The 15,978-nt window shown below is 37.2% G+C and overlaps 1 protein-coding gene across 11 annotated transcripts in view; it reads right to left on the bottom strand.

Annotated features, from left to right (window-relative positions):
* Positions 1-15,978, bottom strand: part of LOC117169116 (probable tRNA N6-adenosine threonylcarbamoyltransferase, mitochondrial) — a 210,974-nt gene that overhangs the window by 115,420 nt on the left and 79,576 nt on the right. For all 11 annotated transcript variants that reach the window (XM_033355285.1, XM_033355286.1, XM_033355288.1 and 8 more), the window contains one exon: positions 3,094-3,352. In XM_033355285.1, coding sequence (XP_033211176.1) covers positions 3,094-3,352 — 259 coding nt within the window. The remainder of the gene's footprint in view (positions 1-3,093; positions 3,353-15,978) is intronic.

The following is a 15,978-nucleotide window of genomic DNA, read 5'->3' as shown; positions in this document are numbered from 1 at the left end:
ATATTTTCTGAGTCTTCGTCCAGTCTATGCTGAACTTCGTAGACTTCTCTCCAAAATACTTCGACCTCTTCTGGTTTGGGTGGGTGTTCGACAGTAACTGGTCTGGGAAACCCGATTATACATCATAGCCACGGACTAAGGCAAGTGACTGATGAAATTAGAATGTTATAAGTTAATTCAACTAATTTAATACGATGCTTGAAACGTCCTGCGATGATTTTGTAGGTACACAATTACGAGCGGCCACGAGCGTTGGAGGTGACAACCGTCACCTCTGGATGCTTTCTTAGAGCTACCATCTGTCACTTCACGCGTTTTTAGTTGCTCACTACCTGATAGTGAAGAAAGTTTCTTACAATGCGACAAGTGTTTAATAAAACCGCCTTCTGAGCTGCTGCTAATGCCCTACTGAGTCCTAAATATTCAAGATTTTCACTGCATCTTGCGTGCACATTGTCTGTAGCTGAAATCACAATGCGATGAATAGATGCATGATTCACATTCCTCCATATGGGCTTTACTCCATGCATTAACTCGCTATACTTGTGGATCTTGGTTGTACAGGTTAACTACAAATTTCGGTTAAGCGTACAAGCAATGTCGATGATGTACACTCTTCCACCTTTTTTTCTCGCATCACGATGTCAGGTCGATTGCTTCGGATGTAATGATCCGTTTGGATAGGAACATCCCAATATAATATGTAATCGTCGCTTTCTAAAACGGGCATTGGAATGTACCTATAGAAAGGCATCAATTCTTTTAAGAGTCCTAGGTTTAGGGCAAGTGGTTGATGTATAATGCCCGCTACATCATTATGCCTATGCGTATATTCTCTCTGAGCCATTACGCGACAACTACGTCTTGATTTAACACGTGTTTGCGATAATTCCTTGTGCTGACAACCTTGTCCTGCATCGCATTGACGAATCCTTCCGTCTCTGGATACAGAACAACCTTTCTTAGACAAATATTGGATTTAAGGAGGTATAGACAAGATCCGCTTTACAGATGCTACTGTAAAGCGCAACATTTCGTTTGCTGTTAAAATAGTCTCGCAACTGTATAACTTCTAACTCACACAGTTTTTTGACATCTACAACGCCCCTACTCCCTAAATATCGTGGTAGAACTACCCTTTCAATCGCTGAATTTCTGTGGTGCATTCGGTGCTTCGTCATTTCTACGCGAACAATTGTGACGAACTTTTCAAGCTGTATGTTAGACCATTTTATGAGCCCGAAGGAGTGCGTGATGACAGGGATGGCATATGCGTTTATTGCCCTGATTTTTTTTGCCGAGTTAAGAAAACTCTTCATAATCAATCTACATCTTGTAGTGAAGGCAGTCGTTCGGCTTGTCTTAACTATCGTATGCTGAATACCCTTAGATTCGAGAATATCCAGATATTTATATGATTCGCCTGCAGCTATTGCCTGGATGTCATTTTCGAACTCGTTGTCTCACTCTGCGGTACCTAATTACCCTCTGATTAAATGCACTGTTCTAGATTTATCTAGTCCGAACTCCATGTGGATATCACTGGAAAACTGCTTTGCGACATCGATCACTTGCTGCAGTTTCTGGGCTGAACTAGCATAAAGCTTCAGGTCATCCATGTAAAGAAGATGAGTCCCTTGATGACAATCCTCATAATCATGAATTCTCAACCCATGAGATATACTGTTTAGTGTTTTGATCAATGGATTCAACGATAAATAGAATCATAGTGCGCTGAAGGAGTCTCCTTGGAATATACCTGTCGTAAAGCGTAATGATCTAGTTATCCTTGGTTGTCCATGATCAAAATATTTGATTCTTGTACCCCAGAGTCTCATCCCATGGCTTAGATGACATGGAAGGCATGGAAGAAAACGCTTGCTTGTAGTCAATGTATGCCATGTGTAAGTTCCTCTGATGCTTACGAGCTTGAGTCACGGCAACAGCCTCTATAGTGACTAGATCATAACAGCCTTGCGAGTTTTTACAACATCCTATTTGTTCTTCTGTAAGAATGTCATTCTTGTCGCAATGAGAATATACCTTATCTGCAATGATAGCTGTAAGACATTTATAAATTGTTGGAAGACAGGCTGTCGGTCAAAAATCAGATGGATTTTGAGTGTCTGGTTTTTTTTGGTAACATATACGTAGTACCCTGGAGCATAAAGCCTGTCATCAGATCTGGGTGTTCAATGATCTTCTGAAAACACCTTGCCAACGCAAGATGCACACTCGTCAGGTACTTGTATCAGAAATTATGCACCATGTCCGGACCTCCAGCTTTGCAATTACTTACCTTTTACAAGACCGCTGAAACATCTAAAGCTATAATGTTTGTCAGTTGCATTTCAGGGTTATTGCTTGCCCTAGCTTCCTCCAGTTTGAACTACGCAGTCTCCAAATTGCATCTACTCATTTTTCCCCAAACACCCGACCATTAGTTAGTCATATCTTCAATTGAGGGACTTCGGTGTCTTGCTGGTTATTTGGCTTTACACTCACTGCACGATAGAACCTTCTTTCAGCTGTCTGAAAGTTTCGATTTTGTTGCCTTCGGGCACTACTTTTCTTGTACCGACGCAGTCTTGCAGTAAGAACATCAAGCCCCTGTCGTTGGGAGTCATAATCTCATCCAATATTGCCCGTCTTAATGACTCGATGTGCCGAGGGTGGATGATTTTAGTAACATGGTTTATCAGCTTTCTGGTTCTATTTCTGTTTAACATTAAAATCATATTGCATTTGGCTAAATAAAGACAAGTATACAATCTTAGGCAAGGAAATATTATGGAAACTAACGTCCGTTTAGATTCCATCATGTCTAGAGTGGCTACACTTCTTGAACTATAAATTTTTCGCTCTGAATGAAGTTAGCTTATGGACTCATTTCAAAGAAATTTCGAATTTTATTTTCAAAAGTATATATTCTTATAGCACATTAAATTTCACAAAACTTAAAAATATAAATTTATAAAATTAAAAATATATTAGAGAACTCAAAAATAGGTTACAATATACATTATTAGCTTAAGCAATAATATTAATTTTCACTTTAAATTATTACTTTATTATTAAAAGTGTAACTTTTACCTGTTGCGTCATTCGGGCGACTAATGCATGAGCCTCCATATGATGTATTGGTATGAAAGGTTTATTTCCAATCAGCGAAAGCCGCACTCCGAAATTTCGTCCTACAGATAATGATAAGGGTAGTCCCGGTTTGACTGTAGCGGCAACAGCATCAACATTATGTAACTTCATGTTTGCAGACTTCAGAGCACATTCGCACAATTCAGTAATATTTTTAATATGCAAATCCTGTGCAATTGGTGGTATAATTCCGCCATACCTAAGGAAAATAATTCTTTAAATGATTTCATCATATTTAAAAAATGAACCAACTTCTGAAAACAGGCACAAAAGACCACGACGTCGAAAGGATTTTCTGCATTCTTTTGCTCCTATTTTTATGGGCAATTTTCAAACATATGATTTTACGACAAATTTAATAAATGTTCTTAGACCTATACTAAACTGAAAAAGTATGGTGGACTATTTTTTCCGTCTCAATAGATGAAAGTTCAAAACATCCTCTTACGAAAATATATGATAGGAAAAAAATGACAAGCGCGTCATCTTTTTTTGTCATTTCTTCCCTATAGTTTTTTCGCGACCACAGCAAAACGACTGAACAAATGACGGAGAAAACGAGAGCCACAAATGACGTACCCTAATTGGCTTCTGTCGGAGCCCTTGTGCAATTGAATAAGGAAATTAAACTTTTCCCTTAAAAATATGGAATATGATTAGTTATCTGACGTCACAAAATAATTTCAATATTCAATCCATATCGCAATGGTATTATGTTACACTGAAAATTTTCATGACCCGTTACTATCTCAATGACTCATGACCTAACTTTATACAAATGAAAAGTTATGGCCAAATTTGAAAATAAAAATTCATATTGTTTTTGTGGTTAGTAATGTCAGCTCTTCATCTGGTAAAAAAAAAATGCATACGAAACTAGTTCTTATCCTCACATAATGGTCCAGAACTAAAACATAATGATCTTAAGTTTAGAATTAGGTGTTTTTTCTTCAGCCACCACCTCACTTCACTTCATTGACTGATGAGGGGGAAGCAACAGACCAAATGCATGGGATTTGTTCCATTTTTGCCGTATTTTGCTAATATCTTCGTAAAACAAGTTTTTTCTATATAAGTGTATTTAAAAAATAGTTTATATTTTTAAGAACTATTTAATGTTGATTAATTTAATGTTAGTGGTTGAAGTAAAAATACCTAATTGCTCTTGAGGATATTCTAAAATTTTAAAAACTAATTTTCTTAAATAGAGATGCATTTAGGTGGGGTGAGATAAGAAAACATAGATTTCGCAAAAACACACAACAAATTTCCAAGAAAACACCCTGCCGAACCGATGGAACCGAATGGAGCCTCTACAAAGTACATATAAAGACCCCATTGCGTCCCCATTTGGTTCCTTTTTAAAAAACTCAAAAAAAAACAGCGAAATCAACTTTTAAATTCTGGAAATTCGGATTCTACGTTAAAATTCTCTATAGAAGGTCACGAAATAATCGCAATAGTTTTTTTCAACGGTAAAAAGTTAAAAAAGTATAAGACGTATAACGCCTGTTGACTGCTAGACTTCAAACGCAGCGTCTGTAAGTAGCGGACAACGGGTGTTATACGTCTTATTTCTTTTTATAACTTTTTACCGTTGCAAAAAAACTATTGCGATTATTCCGTGAGCTTCTTTAGGGAATTTTAACGTAGAATCCGAATTTCCAGAATTTAAAAGTTGATTTTACTGTTTTTTCGAGTTTTTTTAAAAGGAACCGAATGGGGACCCAATGGGGACTTTACGGGTACTTTGTAGAGGTTCCATACGGTTCCTTCGGTCCGCCAGGGCATAGAGAAGCAATCGAAATCTTAAAACACCCTAATAACATCAATAGGGACAATGGATATAATACCAATCCGATTTGGCTTTCCGTTCTCCCGGATATTTAAAAAAAGACTTGATTGGCCAATCAAGTACGACCAGTCCCCACGGTGGGGCGCTCTGGCCAATCACAGGCATCGTAGAGAGTATACCTAAGAACATCATGACCTGATACCTCAGTGTCAGGTCAGCCCTGAAGATGTGAACTGCAATGTTCACGAAACGTCGGAAAACAATTCGTAGTTTTTTACACGAGTGAAACCCGAAATATCTCTTTTTATCAATTATTGAATAAATGATCAGAGTAAATATTTAAGTCAAAACTTTAAGCAAAAATGATTAAAATGAATAAAGTACATCAGGCCTATCCAGAGAGGGGAGTTCGACTCAATCACCACGTGTTTCAGTTCTACCACCAGTCTCTCTACTCAGATTCGGTAGTGGTCGGTTTCTGAAATGGAAGGGAGGTATCCAGTGCTGTAGATACGTAGTGTCTCGCAAGGTGTCCTAGGGCGACTAAATTCAAAACAAAATGAAGTAATTTGGAATTTAAATAATTAATATATTAACAGTAAAGAATGCATAAGTCTTACAAATAGGGAAAGTGCATAATATTTTGTTTGAAAAAATTTGGAAATAAATCTTCGAAGTCAACAGTTTTATCGAAAATAGGTATAGCTTATTGTATTTTGTTGGGCATTTGGAACATATAATGCCTGTCATACTTCACTAACGCGATGTCACTTTTGACTTTATCGAAAAAGAATGCTTCTTTTCATGCTCAATTTTGTATTCTTATTTTGTATCCTGATATCTCCGGAGTAAGTTTATTTTTTTGTGAAAAAAATTTCTTAGGTAAGGTCGGTAAAATAGAGTGCGTGAAAAATTAACGTTCTTTGATGTACCGATATCTTTTTAAATATTGAAAAGCAAATTTAATGACCTACAATTCGTCGACTATATTCTTATTTATGATCAAAGTGCAATAACCGGGTGGAATTTTCTTCAAAATTTATTGCAAATATCCGAATTTTAACGCGAGTACCCTGCCTATAGTTCAGGTATCTTAATTATTCGCTCAATTGAACTTTTCCACATAAAAACCATTACGCTTGGCGTTTCAAGCCAAGTTTCAGCACGTGAATACGCATTATTACGTAGATATTGCATTTCAAATTAGTCGCCTTAAAGCACCTACTTCAAAACTTATCTGCGGTACTGAATTTTGCCATGTACGTCACGTTGAAGGTGCGACGAACAACCACGAAGCCTTTCTGGCAGCGAGTGGAGATTGCTGGTATGGTTAAAGTCCCAAATCACTTTTCGTGCAGTTATAACGATTCCCAAGGCTCAAACATGTGGTGTATGAGTCGAAATCCCCTCTTTGGACAGGCCTGGAGTACATTGTACTATTTAGCTTGAAACGATGCCAAACATAAATTTTGCAAATGTTTCTTTTGAATTATCTGACATTGTCTATTTTTAATTAGTAATTACTTTTTGCAATTATTATTTAAATAACAACTTTTAATGTACATTATTGTTATGGAAAAATTAACTGACATTTATTTATTTACTATTTAACTCTCATTCCGTGAAAGGATTGTTTATTTCGACAAGTTTTGACTATAATCGAATTATTTTTGAAAGGTACATTAATGTTATTATGCCTTATTATACTTCTACTTAATTAGGTCTAAACGATTAATTCTAATTTAATTAATTTTATTTCAATAATATATTTTTTTGAATATTCATTAAATTTTAAATCGTCTAAGTACGTTTAAAAATTTATTGACTTTTTTCAACATATTTGTGGGTGATAATAGTCGTAAAAGCATTTGAAACATAACGTTTTTCGACAACGTGGGCAATAAATTACGATAAATTACGGTTATGCAAACAAATGAATTAAAAGATCTCTGCATGATTGTTATTTCCCAATCATTTTACTATTTATGAGAAAAAAAATTGATCGCCATGGGAGCATTACAAATTATTATTTGACATATTTATGATACGAAAAATAAATGAAATAAAATTTTTAAAAATGTCGGCAGGAAAATTTGAACTAGCGACAGCCTGGTCATCAGACAGGCTCTTTACCACCAGACCGGTGGCGCAGGCTGAAGAGTCTCGAGCGTAAATCGGTAGACATTTGGCAGCCCCAGCGACCGTGATTTTCATACGGTCATAGTTTTTAAACAACGACCCACTTTGAAAGAAGCCGGAACACGTGATTGGAACCCGAAATATTTTTTTTTATGATGATTCATCGGGAAAACATTAAATCGGATATTTTAATAAAGTGCGTTTCTAATTAGTTTTAAATAGTGAATCTTCTCTAACCAAAGTCAAAAATTAGTTTAGCTCAGAATAATGTATGGAGTATAGTTAAGCATTAATGATAATTAAAATATGAGAAAACGGAGGAGGAGTATTGGTCAGAGCTTAATGAAGGTGTACATTCTTTTTAGATTCAACTTCTGTAAAACAGATTTATTTTGCATTTGAATGAATATTTTCCCTATTTGAATCCGAAATTTTTGGTAATAAATTATGATAGTGTACTCGGTTAAACTTTTTTACTGTTGCAACGATAGCATAGCACTTCAGAATTTAAGCAAGATTTCACGTGTACTTAACTTTATAATATTATACTATTAGGTCTATTACATATGAAGACCCTGCCCATCATACATGGTTACAGAATAGATCTGTAACTGTTTAAAAACACAAAGGAACATGTTATAGAACACGTTTCTAACAGGTTATGAACATGCAAGTAACTCTGTCATCCCCCATACTTTAGAACAATTCTGTAACTGTTCTAGAACGCTGTGACATATGATCTGTAACATTTCTAGAACAATTCTAGAACTCGGTTACCAGTGTTATGTAATAATTGTGTAACAGATCTAGAACGCTGTGACAACCGATCTGTAATATTTCTAGAACAATTCTAAAACTTTGGTACGTTGCGCTGTAAAAAATCTACAACAGTTCTATAACAATTCTGTGACTGATATAGAACTGTTATTTATCTATTATGGACCATTGTAATGTACCCCTCACAGCCATAGGATATCCCGGGATATTCAATTTGACCCCATTTATCTCCCGGGTTATTCCAGGGATAACCCGTCGGAATATCCTGCCAGGCGGAAATTTTGATATCCCCATGGATATATTTTGATCCGAGATAGCGCGTACGCAGTCTCGACTGACAAAAATTATATGTCCGAGATATCAACATTAGGGATATTCACGAGGGTCAACTCGATCATAGTGTTAGTGAACTAATCTTTTGTCCTAATTCGTTCTAGAACACACTTGTAACAGGGTTCTAGAACTTCGATTTAACACTGTTATGGCACAGTTCTAGAATAAACTTGAAACAAATATTATAGAGCGTCCGTGATCAGTTTGTTCTAGAACAATTCCATAGCACCTGTTACAGAAAAGTGCTGTCACATTTTTTTCATTGTTCTACAACACTGATACCTTTTTGTTCTAGAACATTTCTGTCACCGTCTTGTAACAACTGTTACAGAACACTCGATAGATTGCAACTTTAGGGCCTCGATAGAAAAAAGGAAATCTATACAAGGTCTCTTAAGAACCAATATATAATTTCTACCCGGGCGGGTATAATTATAATATTCTAATTCTAATTTTAATTACACCAGAATAATAATAATCTATTTGATAATATTATTATTGTATGATATTATGTAGAAAATTATACAATATGCATTTATATTAATTTTTTTATGAACCAATATGCCTCTGAAAATTAAGTTTTTCAGAACAGCTGAAAAACTCGGATAGCGTGGAAAGTTTGGATTTTTCTATCGTCTCATCGGAGGTATTCGGATAATCAGCTGGGAACGCCCCCAAATGTTTTGTTCTATTTTTATGTGGGATTCACTTTTAATCTCTGCTTCCGTAGGAAGTACCTTCACAATCTCCCTGAATTTAGAAAAGGTTTACGGGTCAACAAATAAGTTTATAGACTTGAATGTTATATAGTTCGAGATAAGTTATAACTCAAGTTTATTCGGTTTTGGAATTTTTCAAAACAGTGCACAATTTAAAAATCTAAATTAAAAAAGAACTACATCGGAAATTAAACCTACTTTGACCTTAATACTACCGCCTGACCTTCAAGCGTGAAGAGTCGACGTGCTGAATTAAGAATTTAATGACTGAGACATTTACAAAACATCGAAGTACCTTTCAAATATGTTTGGATAGCGAGAGACGGAGAGGGGGGAGGGGGGAGAGGAAAAACAGAACGTAGATTTTGTAGTGTCACATTAGTTTTCATTTGTTTTAAAAAGAAAGTAAAACAACTCACTACACACGCGCATCGTAACCGCCGCTCCGAAGGTTCACTCAAAGTGGACGCAGCAGAGAAACATTTTCACATTGTTCCGTTTTTATTCCCGAGCTAACTTTCCTTCCGATCAAGAGGTCAGCGAAGAATGCTAAAGAGACTTGGCTGTGATCAGCCTCATCCGCATAGTGGTAGTGGTTTTTGAGCCTTCGAAATTTGATTTCTACTGACTGTTGTGGGAACGAAGGAAGGGTGTGGCGTGATCCAAAGTTTTCCAATACTGACAAAGTGTTAACTAATCAATATTTGAGGAAACGTGCACTTCAAGGCATTCTAAGGTTAAATGTTTAATTTAATTATAGAATAGTACATTTCGATACGTGTGTGATAGGTGATTATTTAGCGAATGAGACGTTTTTCGCACGGGCGAAGCGAGTGAGAAAAGTCTCATTCACTAAAAATCACCCCTCACACAAATATCGAAGTGTTTTACACCACGAAGGGCTAAAAAATCATGCCAAAGTTTGAGATTTTGAGGTTAGAATAGTATAAATTAATATTTTCGCAGTCGACAACATACGATAACTCTATTTACAGCCTACCGTAACAATATTGGTTTTATAGGCAGAAAAAAATATTTTATTTGAAAGCACCATGTTATGAGCCTACTAAATCCCAAGAAAAGTGAGTGTTAAGATAGCCCTTTACCATACCGTCTAGCTGGCATGTCCTATTGTATTTGTCACGTACCGGGCGGGCAGATTTATTTACAGTAGTTGGCCGTCACCAACCCGACACCCTTTTTTTAATTTTTCTTCAAATTATTAACACTTTTTTTAATTGATGAATTTTCTCATTATAGATATTTTATAATTCTAACGTATATAATTATATACTATTTTGCAGTTGGATTAAGAACTGTAGTCTGTTTTGGCGTATCGCATTCCATTTACGAGATGCGTTTGTTAACGTATTAGTTAACTCTCGTTAACGTGGACAGGGAAAGGGATTGACAAACTGATCAACTGTTTTTTCTGATTAATAAGAAAAAACCATTTATTTAACTGAAGTAAATCAGTGGTCAGGATTACACTTTCAATATCAAGATCGCAGCTGCCAGAGATTACGCAAGCGCTCTCGTAAGCGCACTTTGAGGGCCACCTCGCATAATCAGTACCTATTCGCTGTTAGCTTCCAAATGACTGTAACTATGGACTGACCAGAGCGCTATCCCCTTTTCTATAATTATTGACTCGCTTCCCACCAGTGCGCGCTACGACATCTCGCAATTCACGAATTCAATATATTTTATTTCATAACAATCGGCCATGCTGCTTTAATTTGATCTTAAAAATTAATAATTTATATATAAATTAATAATTTTAATCTTAACTCGTTTATCGCTATCGTTAATTACGGACATTTATATTTCTTGCGTATTGACAGTGGCTCTAATGAAATTCACCTCTCCTGGTTCAAGTGTTAACATCTTAGCCACAACTACTTTCCCACTTTCCCCTTTGTCAAAGAATTCTGAGTCAATATCATAAAAGGTCAAAAATAACCTTTTCGAACGTGCTGCCTAACGCTTCAGGAAACGGCGCCCCAAAATAATCTCAAACTTTTGTGTGTCATCCGGAACAATAGGTAAACAAAGTTTTCGCGATTTTAAGTGGTTGAGTTGCACGTTCTCAACAACCATCCCCATTGACTCTACATCGCTATTTCCAAACCCTATCAATCTCGAGTGCGCATTTATCACTCTAAACGCTTCTCGCGAAATTACAGAATTTTTCACCGTCAACACAGATGATACCATAGCAATCAGCACTACAAGTTTCAATAAGCCAATTGTCACTTCGGGTAAAAAAATTTGGTCTGTTTTATTAATCGATTTGTTACAAACTGTATTAATGGGTGCCGAAGCTGTTGCTGAATCAGCGCTCCAAGTTAAGGCCGCGGGATTCTGTGTCTCGTTCTTGTTTTCGTGTTGACGTTCCACTGCTCTCTTTCTCTTAGCGATTCTCGTATATTTTCTTAATTTTCACCAAATCCTGCAGGATTACATCGATAGTTTCATAGTTTTCGCGAAGTAAATACTGGACAAGATCACGTGAGCATAATCCAGCTGCGCCTTCCACGCTGATTACCTTGACTGTGAAATCTAATCCATTATTGAACAACGAAATTTTACCAAGTAAATAGTCTTGAAAACTTTCGCGCGCTCTTTGCCCACGTGTCATCGTCGACTTCAGTTTTTCACTGCGCGTGAGCCCATATGTGAATGCTGACACAGCTACTGGTTTCCGCAAATGCCATTTCAAAGCTCCAATTTGCAAGCCAGCTTTGGCCACGCTGAATGCCACTGCATCAGTCCATCCTACAAGACTCCCGCGATGAGGATGAGAAGCAGGTCTGATTGTCCTACACTTGTTGCCGTATGTTTTGCCCATGCGGAGACTCTCGCTCCAGAGAGGACGAGAGCTTCTCTCAAACAGGCACCACAAATGGAAAGAACGAGTCGAGATTCGAACCAAGTAATCCTAGGACAGCGCCGGGCAATCAGCCAATCAGCGCAGTGCCGAGGAATCTCGCCCAGAGGAGACAAGACCGCGAGCTTGACGACCGACACGCCACGCTCTTTTTCGTTCAGCAGACACTAGTAAGGTCCACTCCAACATGTCAACCAAACTACGGATCCTCGTGGATCCTAATGTTCAGAGTTTTGGAGTTTTTCCTTCTTTTCAGTACCGCTTTCTGAATTAATGGTCTGAACATGAGGAACCTCTCGGGTCTCCATAACCTATGGTTTAATTGATCCAATTTTGTGTGATTATCGACTATGGAAAAATCGGGAGTATTTTGATGTTATCTCATCTCATGTGCTTCCCCTCTCAGCTTTTTTTTGTTAGCAACCTATATTTAAATATGCTAAAAAAAATTAATAGCATTCTCTTGGTTGAATTTCGATTTTTCCTCCTTTTAGTGCAGTCAGGATAGGGAAGCTATGTAAAATAAATGACCCTACAATTTTATTATTAATCATACTGGCCCCGCCTACGTTCCTTTGGGTAATTATTGCGTATATGGTTGACGTGCGCGCCTGGCGCCGAACAAAAATGTTAAGCTATCGTTTCCTTTATTAGGTTTTTCGTGATTTAACGTGAGGAGGTAAAAATGAAAATAAGAAATAACGGTAAGTTTATTGCTACAATGTACACTACAGTCCGCAATAAAGTTCCCGTAATAGATGACGAGGTGGTCGAAGGGGGCGAAGAGTGACACTGCTAGGTCAACGGATCAACTCCGCAACAACGCAGAAGTGTATGAAACAAACGGGCAGTATCCTCAGCGGTGAAATCAGGTGCCTTAAAAGTCTATTAGGCAGAATTTATTTTTTGACAAGGAAATTTACAAATCTTTAGAAGAAAAATCTGTCCAAGTTCACTTTAAACAGCCTTTAAAAGAATGAGTTTAATTTTTATCTTTTTTAATCATGATACAATTTACTTTACAATGCGTAATTCAAAAATCTTTTAATTACACCATTCTTTTATTTTTAAGCTGACATTTTGAATTTCAAGAATTTTAAAATGCATACTTCAAGACATGAACAATTTAAATCTAAAAGCTTTTAAAGTGGAAAATTTTGGATAAAAAACATTTCGATTTTCAAGGATGTTTTAACTATTTGTAGTGACAATTTCAAATTAAACAAGTTTAAATGAAATGCAGATGATCTGCAAATATTGAATTTTTAACTTTTATAAATTTCAATTCAATTCAATTCCAAATATAAAGAATCCTGCACACATCTATGGAAAATATGGTCCCGGTCAAATTGGCTGAAACTATAGTATAATGTAGTTTATAATATCCTGATCAAATAAAGTCCTTAGACGCTGAGTCCAAAGAACGCCAGGTTTCGAAATAGGAGGGACCAAATGTCACTTTTCATGGATGCGAGAGGAGTTCCACGGACCCCCGAAGACTGTTTGGCACTACGCTCAGGGAGCATGCAAGCTCTCTGTTCCTTTTATATTTTATAGTTTGGGACCCCCCAAACAATAATATTGCCATGCGTGAATGTCGAGAAAAGAATACTTTTTCGTGGGTGATGTACCAAAGTTAACGTTTTATGCATACTTGAGGAGTTCCACGGACCCTCTAGCATTGTTTCACACCACGCTCAGTGATCATACTGAACTCACTGTCCCTTTGATATTTTGTAGTTTATGACCCCCTGAACAATAATATCCATGTCTAAAGGTCGATGGAAGGATACTTTTCCCTGGGTGTTGCATCGTATGTCGCTTTTCATGCAGATGAAAAGAGTTACAGCGACTACAGAGGATTGTTGTCACCACGCTCAGGGATCATGCCGAACTCTCTGCCCCTTTGATATTTTGTAGTTTAAGATCCCCCCAAAAATAATATCAATCTCTTAATGTTAGGCTTAAAGCCTCCTGATCGATAATATTTATGTCATGCTTAACTCTCTGTCCATCCAATTAAGGAAAGAAATCCGGGTAATCAAGACAATATCAGTGCACGATCCTGCCAATTAAGGCAATATCGGAGTATTATCCAGCCAGTTAAGGCAAGATTAAAGAATGATCAGATTAATAATAGCAATTTTCTGGTATTTTCCAGCCACTTAAGGCAATATTATGATGCGATCCGGCCTATGAAGGCAATATCGGGAATAAATAACTGCTTAAACCAGTTATAGCAACATTGGTGTATGGTTTGGTATTGGATGACGCTCTAGTCAGTAAAGACAACAATAAGAATTAGTTTGCTCAAACAAGACGAGTTTTAATATATCATTCTACTCTTCCCTTTGACCCGCACCCGCAATATTACTAATCATAGATCTGCTTGGATACTTTACTGCTGGCTGATGGCGCGCGTACCCTAAATACCATAATATGCTTGCTACATGGGCCAATGATCCGACTGTCCGGGCCCCAGTTTTGTAAGTACAGTAGTAATCCAATATTTATTAATTGTTTTGTGCTTCATCCAGCTGTAGCTCTTGATCATTGGCTGCTTGAACCAAGTTACCTTCTACATAGGATATCCAGATTCGATATTTCGCTGCGCGTCTGAAACGAGAATACACTCACACTCTGATTAAACCAGGTTCATCGTAAAATTTGTCCAACTCCAAATCTTCAATTCGCTCCCTGTCAAGCTTATCTTGGATTTAAGCTCCTGCTAGATTCAGCTGATAGATCCCTACCGTCAATTCCTGCAGTGAATTCATATCCAGCCTAGGGAAATAAGGTACTTGGTGTTTATTAAGATGAATCTATCTGGCATTCCTGGTATGCATGTTATCAATTCGAACTCTGGCCTGGACGACGTGAGGTTCACGTGATTTTCGTAACATTGCTTGGGCTAATTCTACGGTCGCTTCGGCCATATGTATGCAAGGACGACACTTATTGAGGATCGCCCCAGAAATACGGTAAAAATCGTCGATGTTGATGGCACGATTCATGTTGATGAGACTTCCGAAGAACTTAAAAACAGATTTTATGTGGCCATTTCGTGCCTCTATGGTCCAACTTGTGTTAGTGATCAATCTTGAGTCATTTGCTTCTTCTGTATCAAATTTTCTTTTTCCACGAAATAACAGAGGTGGCATTTTTTAGTTAATACAAAGATTTTCAAGAAGCGGTAGGGAATCACGATAACCACGGTCCACAATGATAATGTCATCGTTTTCGAACTATTATCGCAACCCATTAACATCGACTTGGAATTCATTAGTAAGCATGGCAGCATCGTTATTTCGAGAGTCAGAAAAAGTAGGGCCCATGATTATCCAAAATATAGCCGTCTGGAGCTACAACTAAGGCTGGCTTAATTAAGTGGCGACCTTTATGAACGCAGCATGTTTGCCTGAGTGCTCTGAAATTGCTGGGTATATGGATATATACATAAGTTCCATCTATATAGGCAATCACTTTTGGAACTTCAGGAGTGGGATTATAAAGTTCATTTGCGAAGTCCGTTACAAGTCTCTGTACATACTGCTCCCGTGTTATAGCCGTCAACCCTATGTTTTTGGAAACAAAACGTGCTATCAAAGATCTTCTCGCAATAGATATAATGAGACTCACATTTTGCCTACTATCGTATCCCAAAATAACTTTAAAAAAATCATCACTCAGCCCTAGGCGAAGCTTACACAAAAAAAGCATCAAATCCTTTTGACTGATACAGCGAAATACCCATCGATCTTGTACAGCATCACGTACAGCATCGTAATACGTATATAAATCCCAGAATTGCTCTCGTGTTATGGGACTGATTCAATGGAACTCTTCCTCTGAAAAAGATTCTTCATTACTAAAATCAGACTCATCAATCTTCGATAATTTACGTAGGTCTTGCAAAAAATATTGCAACTGGACATCAGACAAGCGATAAGGCCTATTTCAAAAATATAAACCTTGCAGTAAGATGTATTGTATAAACCCACGCACATCCAAATGTGCAGGGCAAGAACGAGTTGATTCCGGCACGTACAGTCTGTCAAGTTAAAGCGTGAGTGGCTTTACTCGCAGTCGGTAAAGTGTATCGACATGATTTTGGTGTCAAAATATTAAGAAGAGCTCCCTCTTTCATGCTTTTTGATTTAACATTCAGTTTG

The sequence above is a fragment of the Belonocnema kinseyi genome, chromosome 3 (genome assembly GCF_010883055.1).
Source record: "Belonocnema kinseyi isolate 2016_QV_RU_SX_M_011 chromosome 3, B_treatae_v1, whole genome shotgun sequence".
In the NCBI taxonomy this organism is placed as follows: domain Eukaryota; kingdom Metazoa; phylum Arthropoda; class Insecta; order Hymenoptera; family Cynipidae; genus Belonocnema; species Belonocnema kinseyi.
The sequence above is the reverse complement of the archived record's forward strand: the minus strand, read 5'-3'. Positions and strand labels throughout refer to the sequence as shown.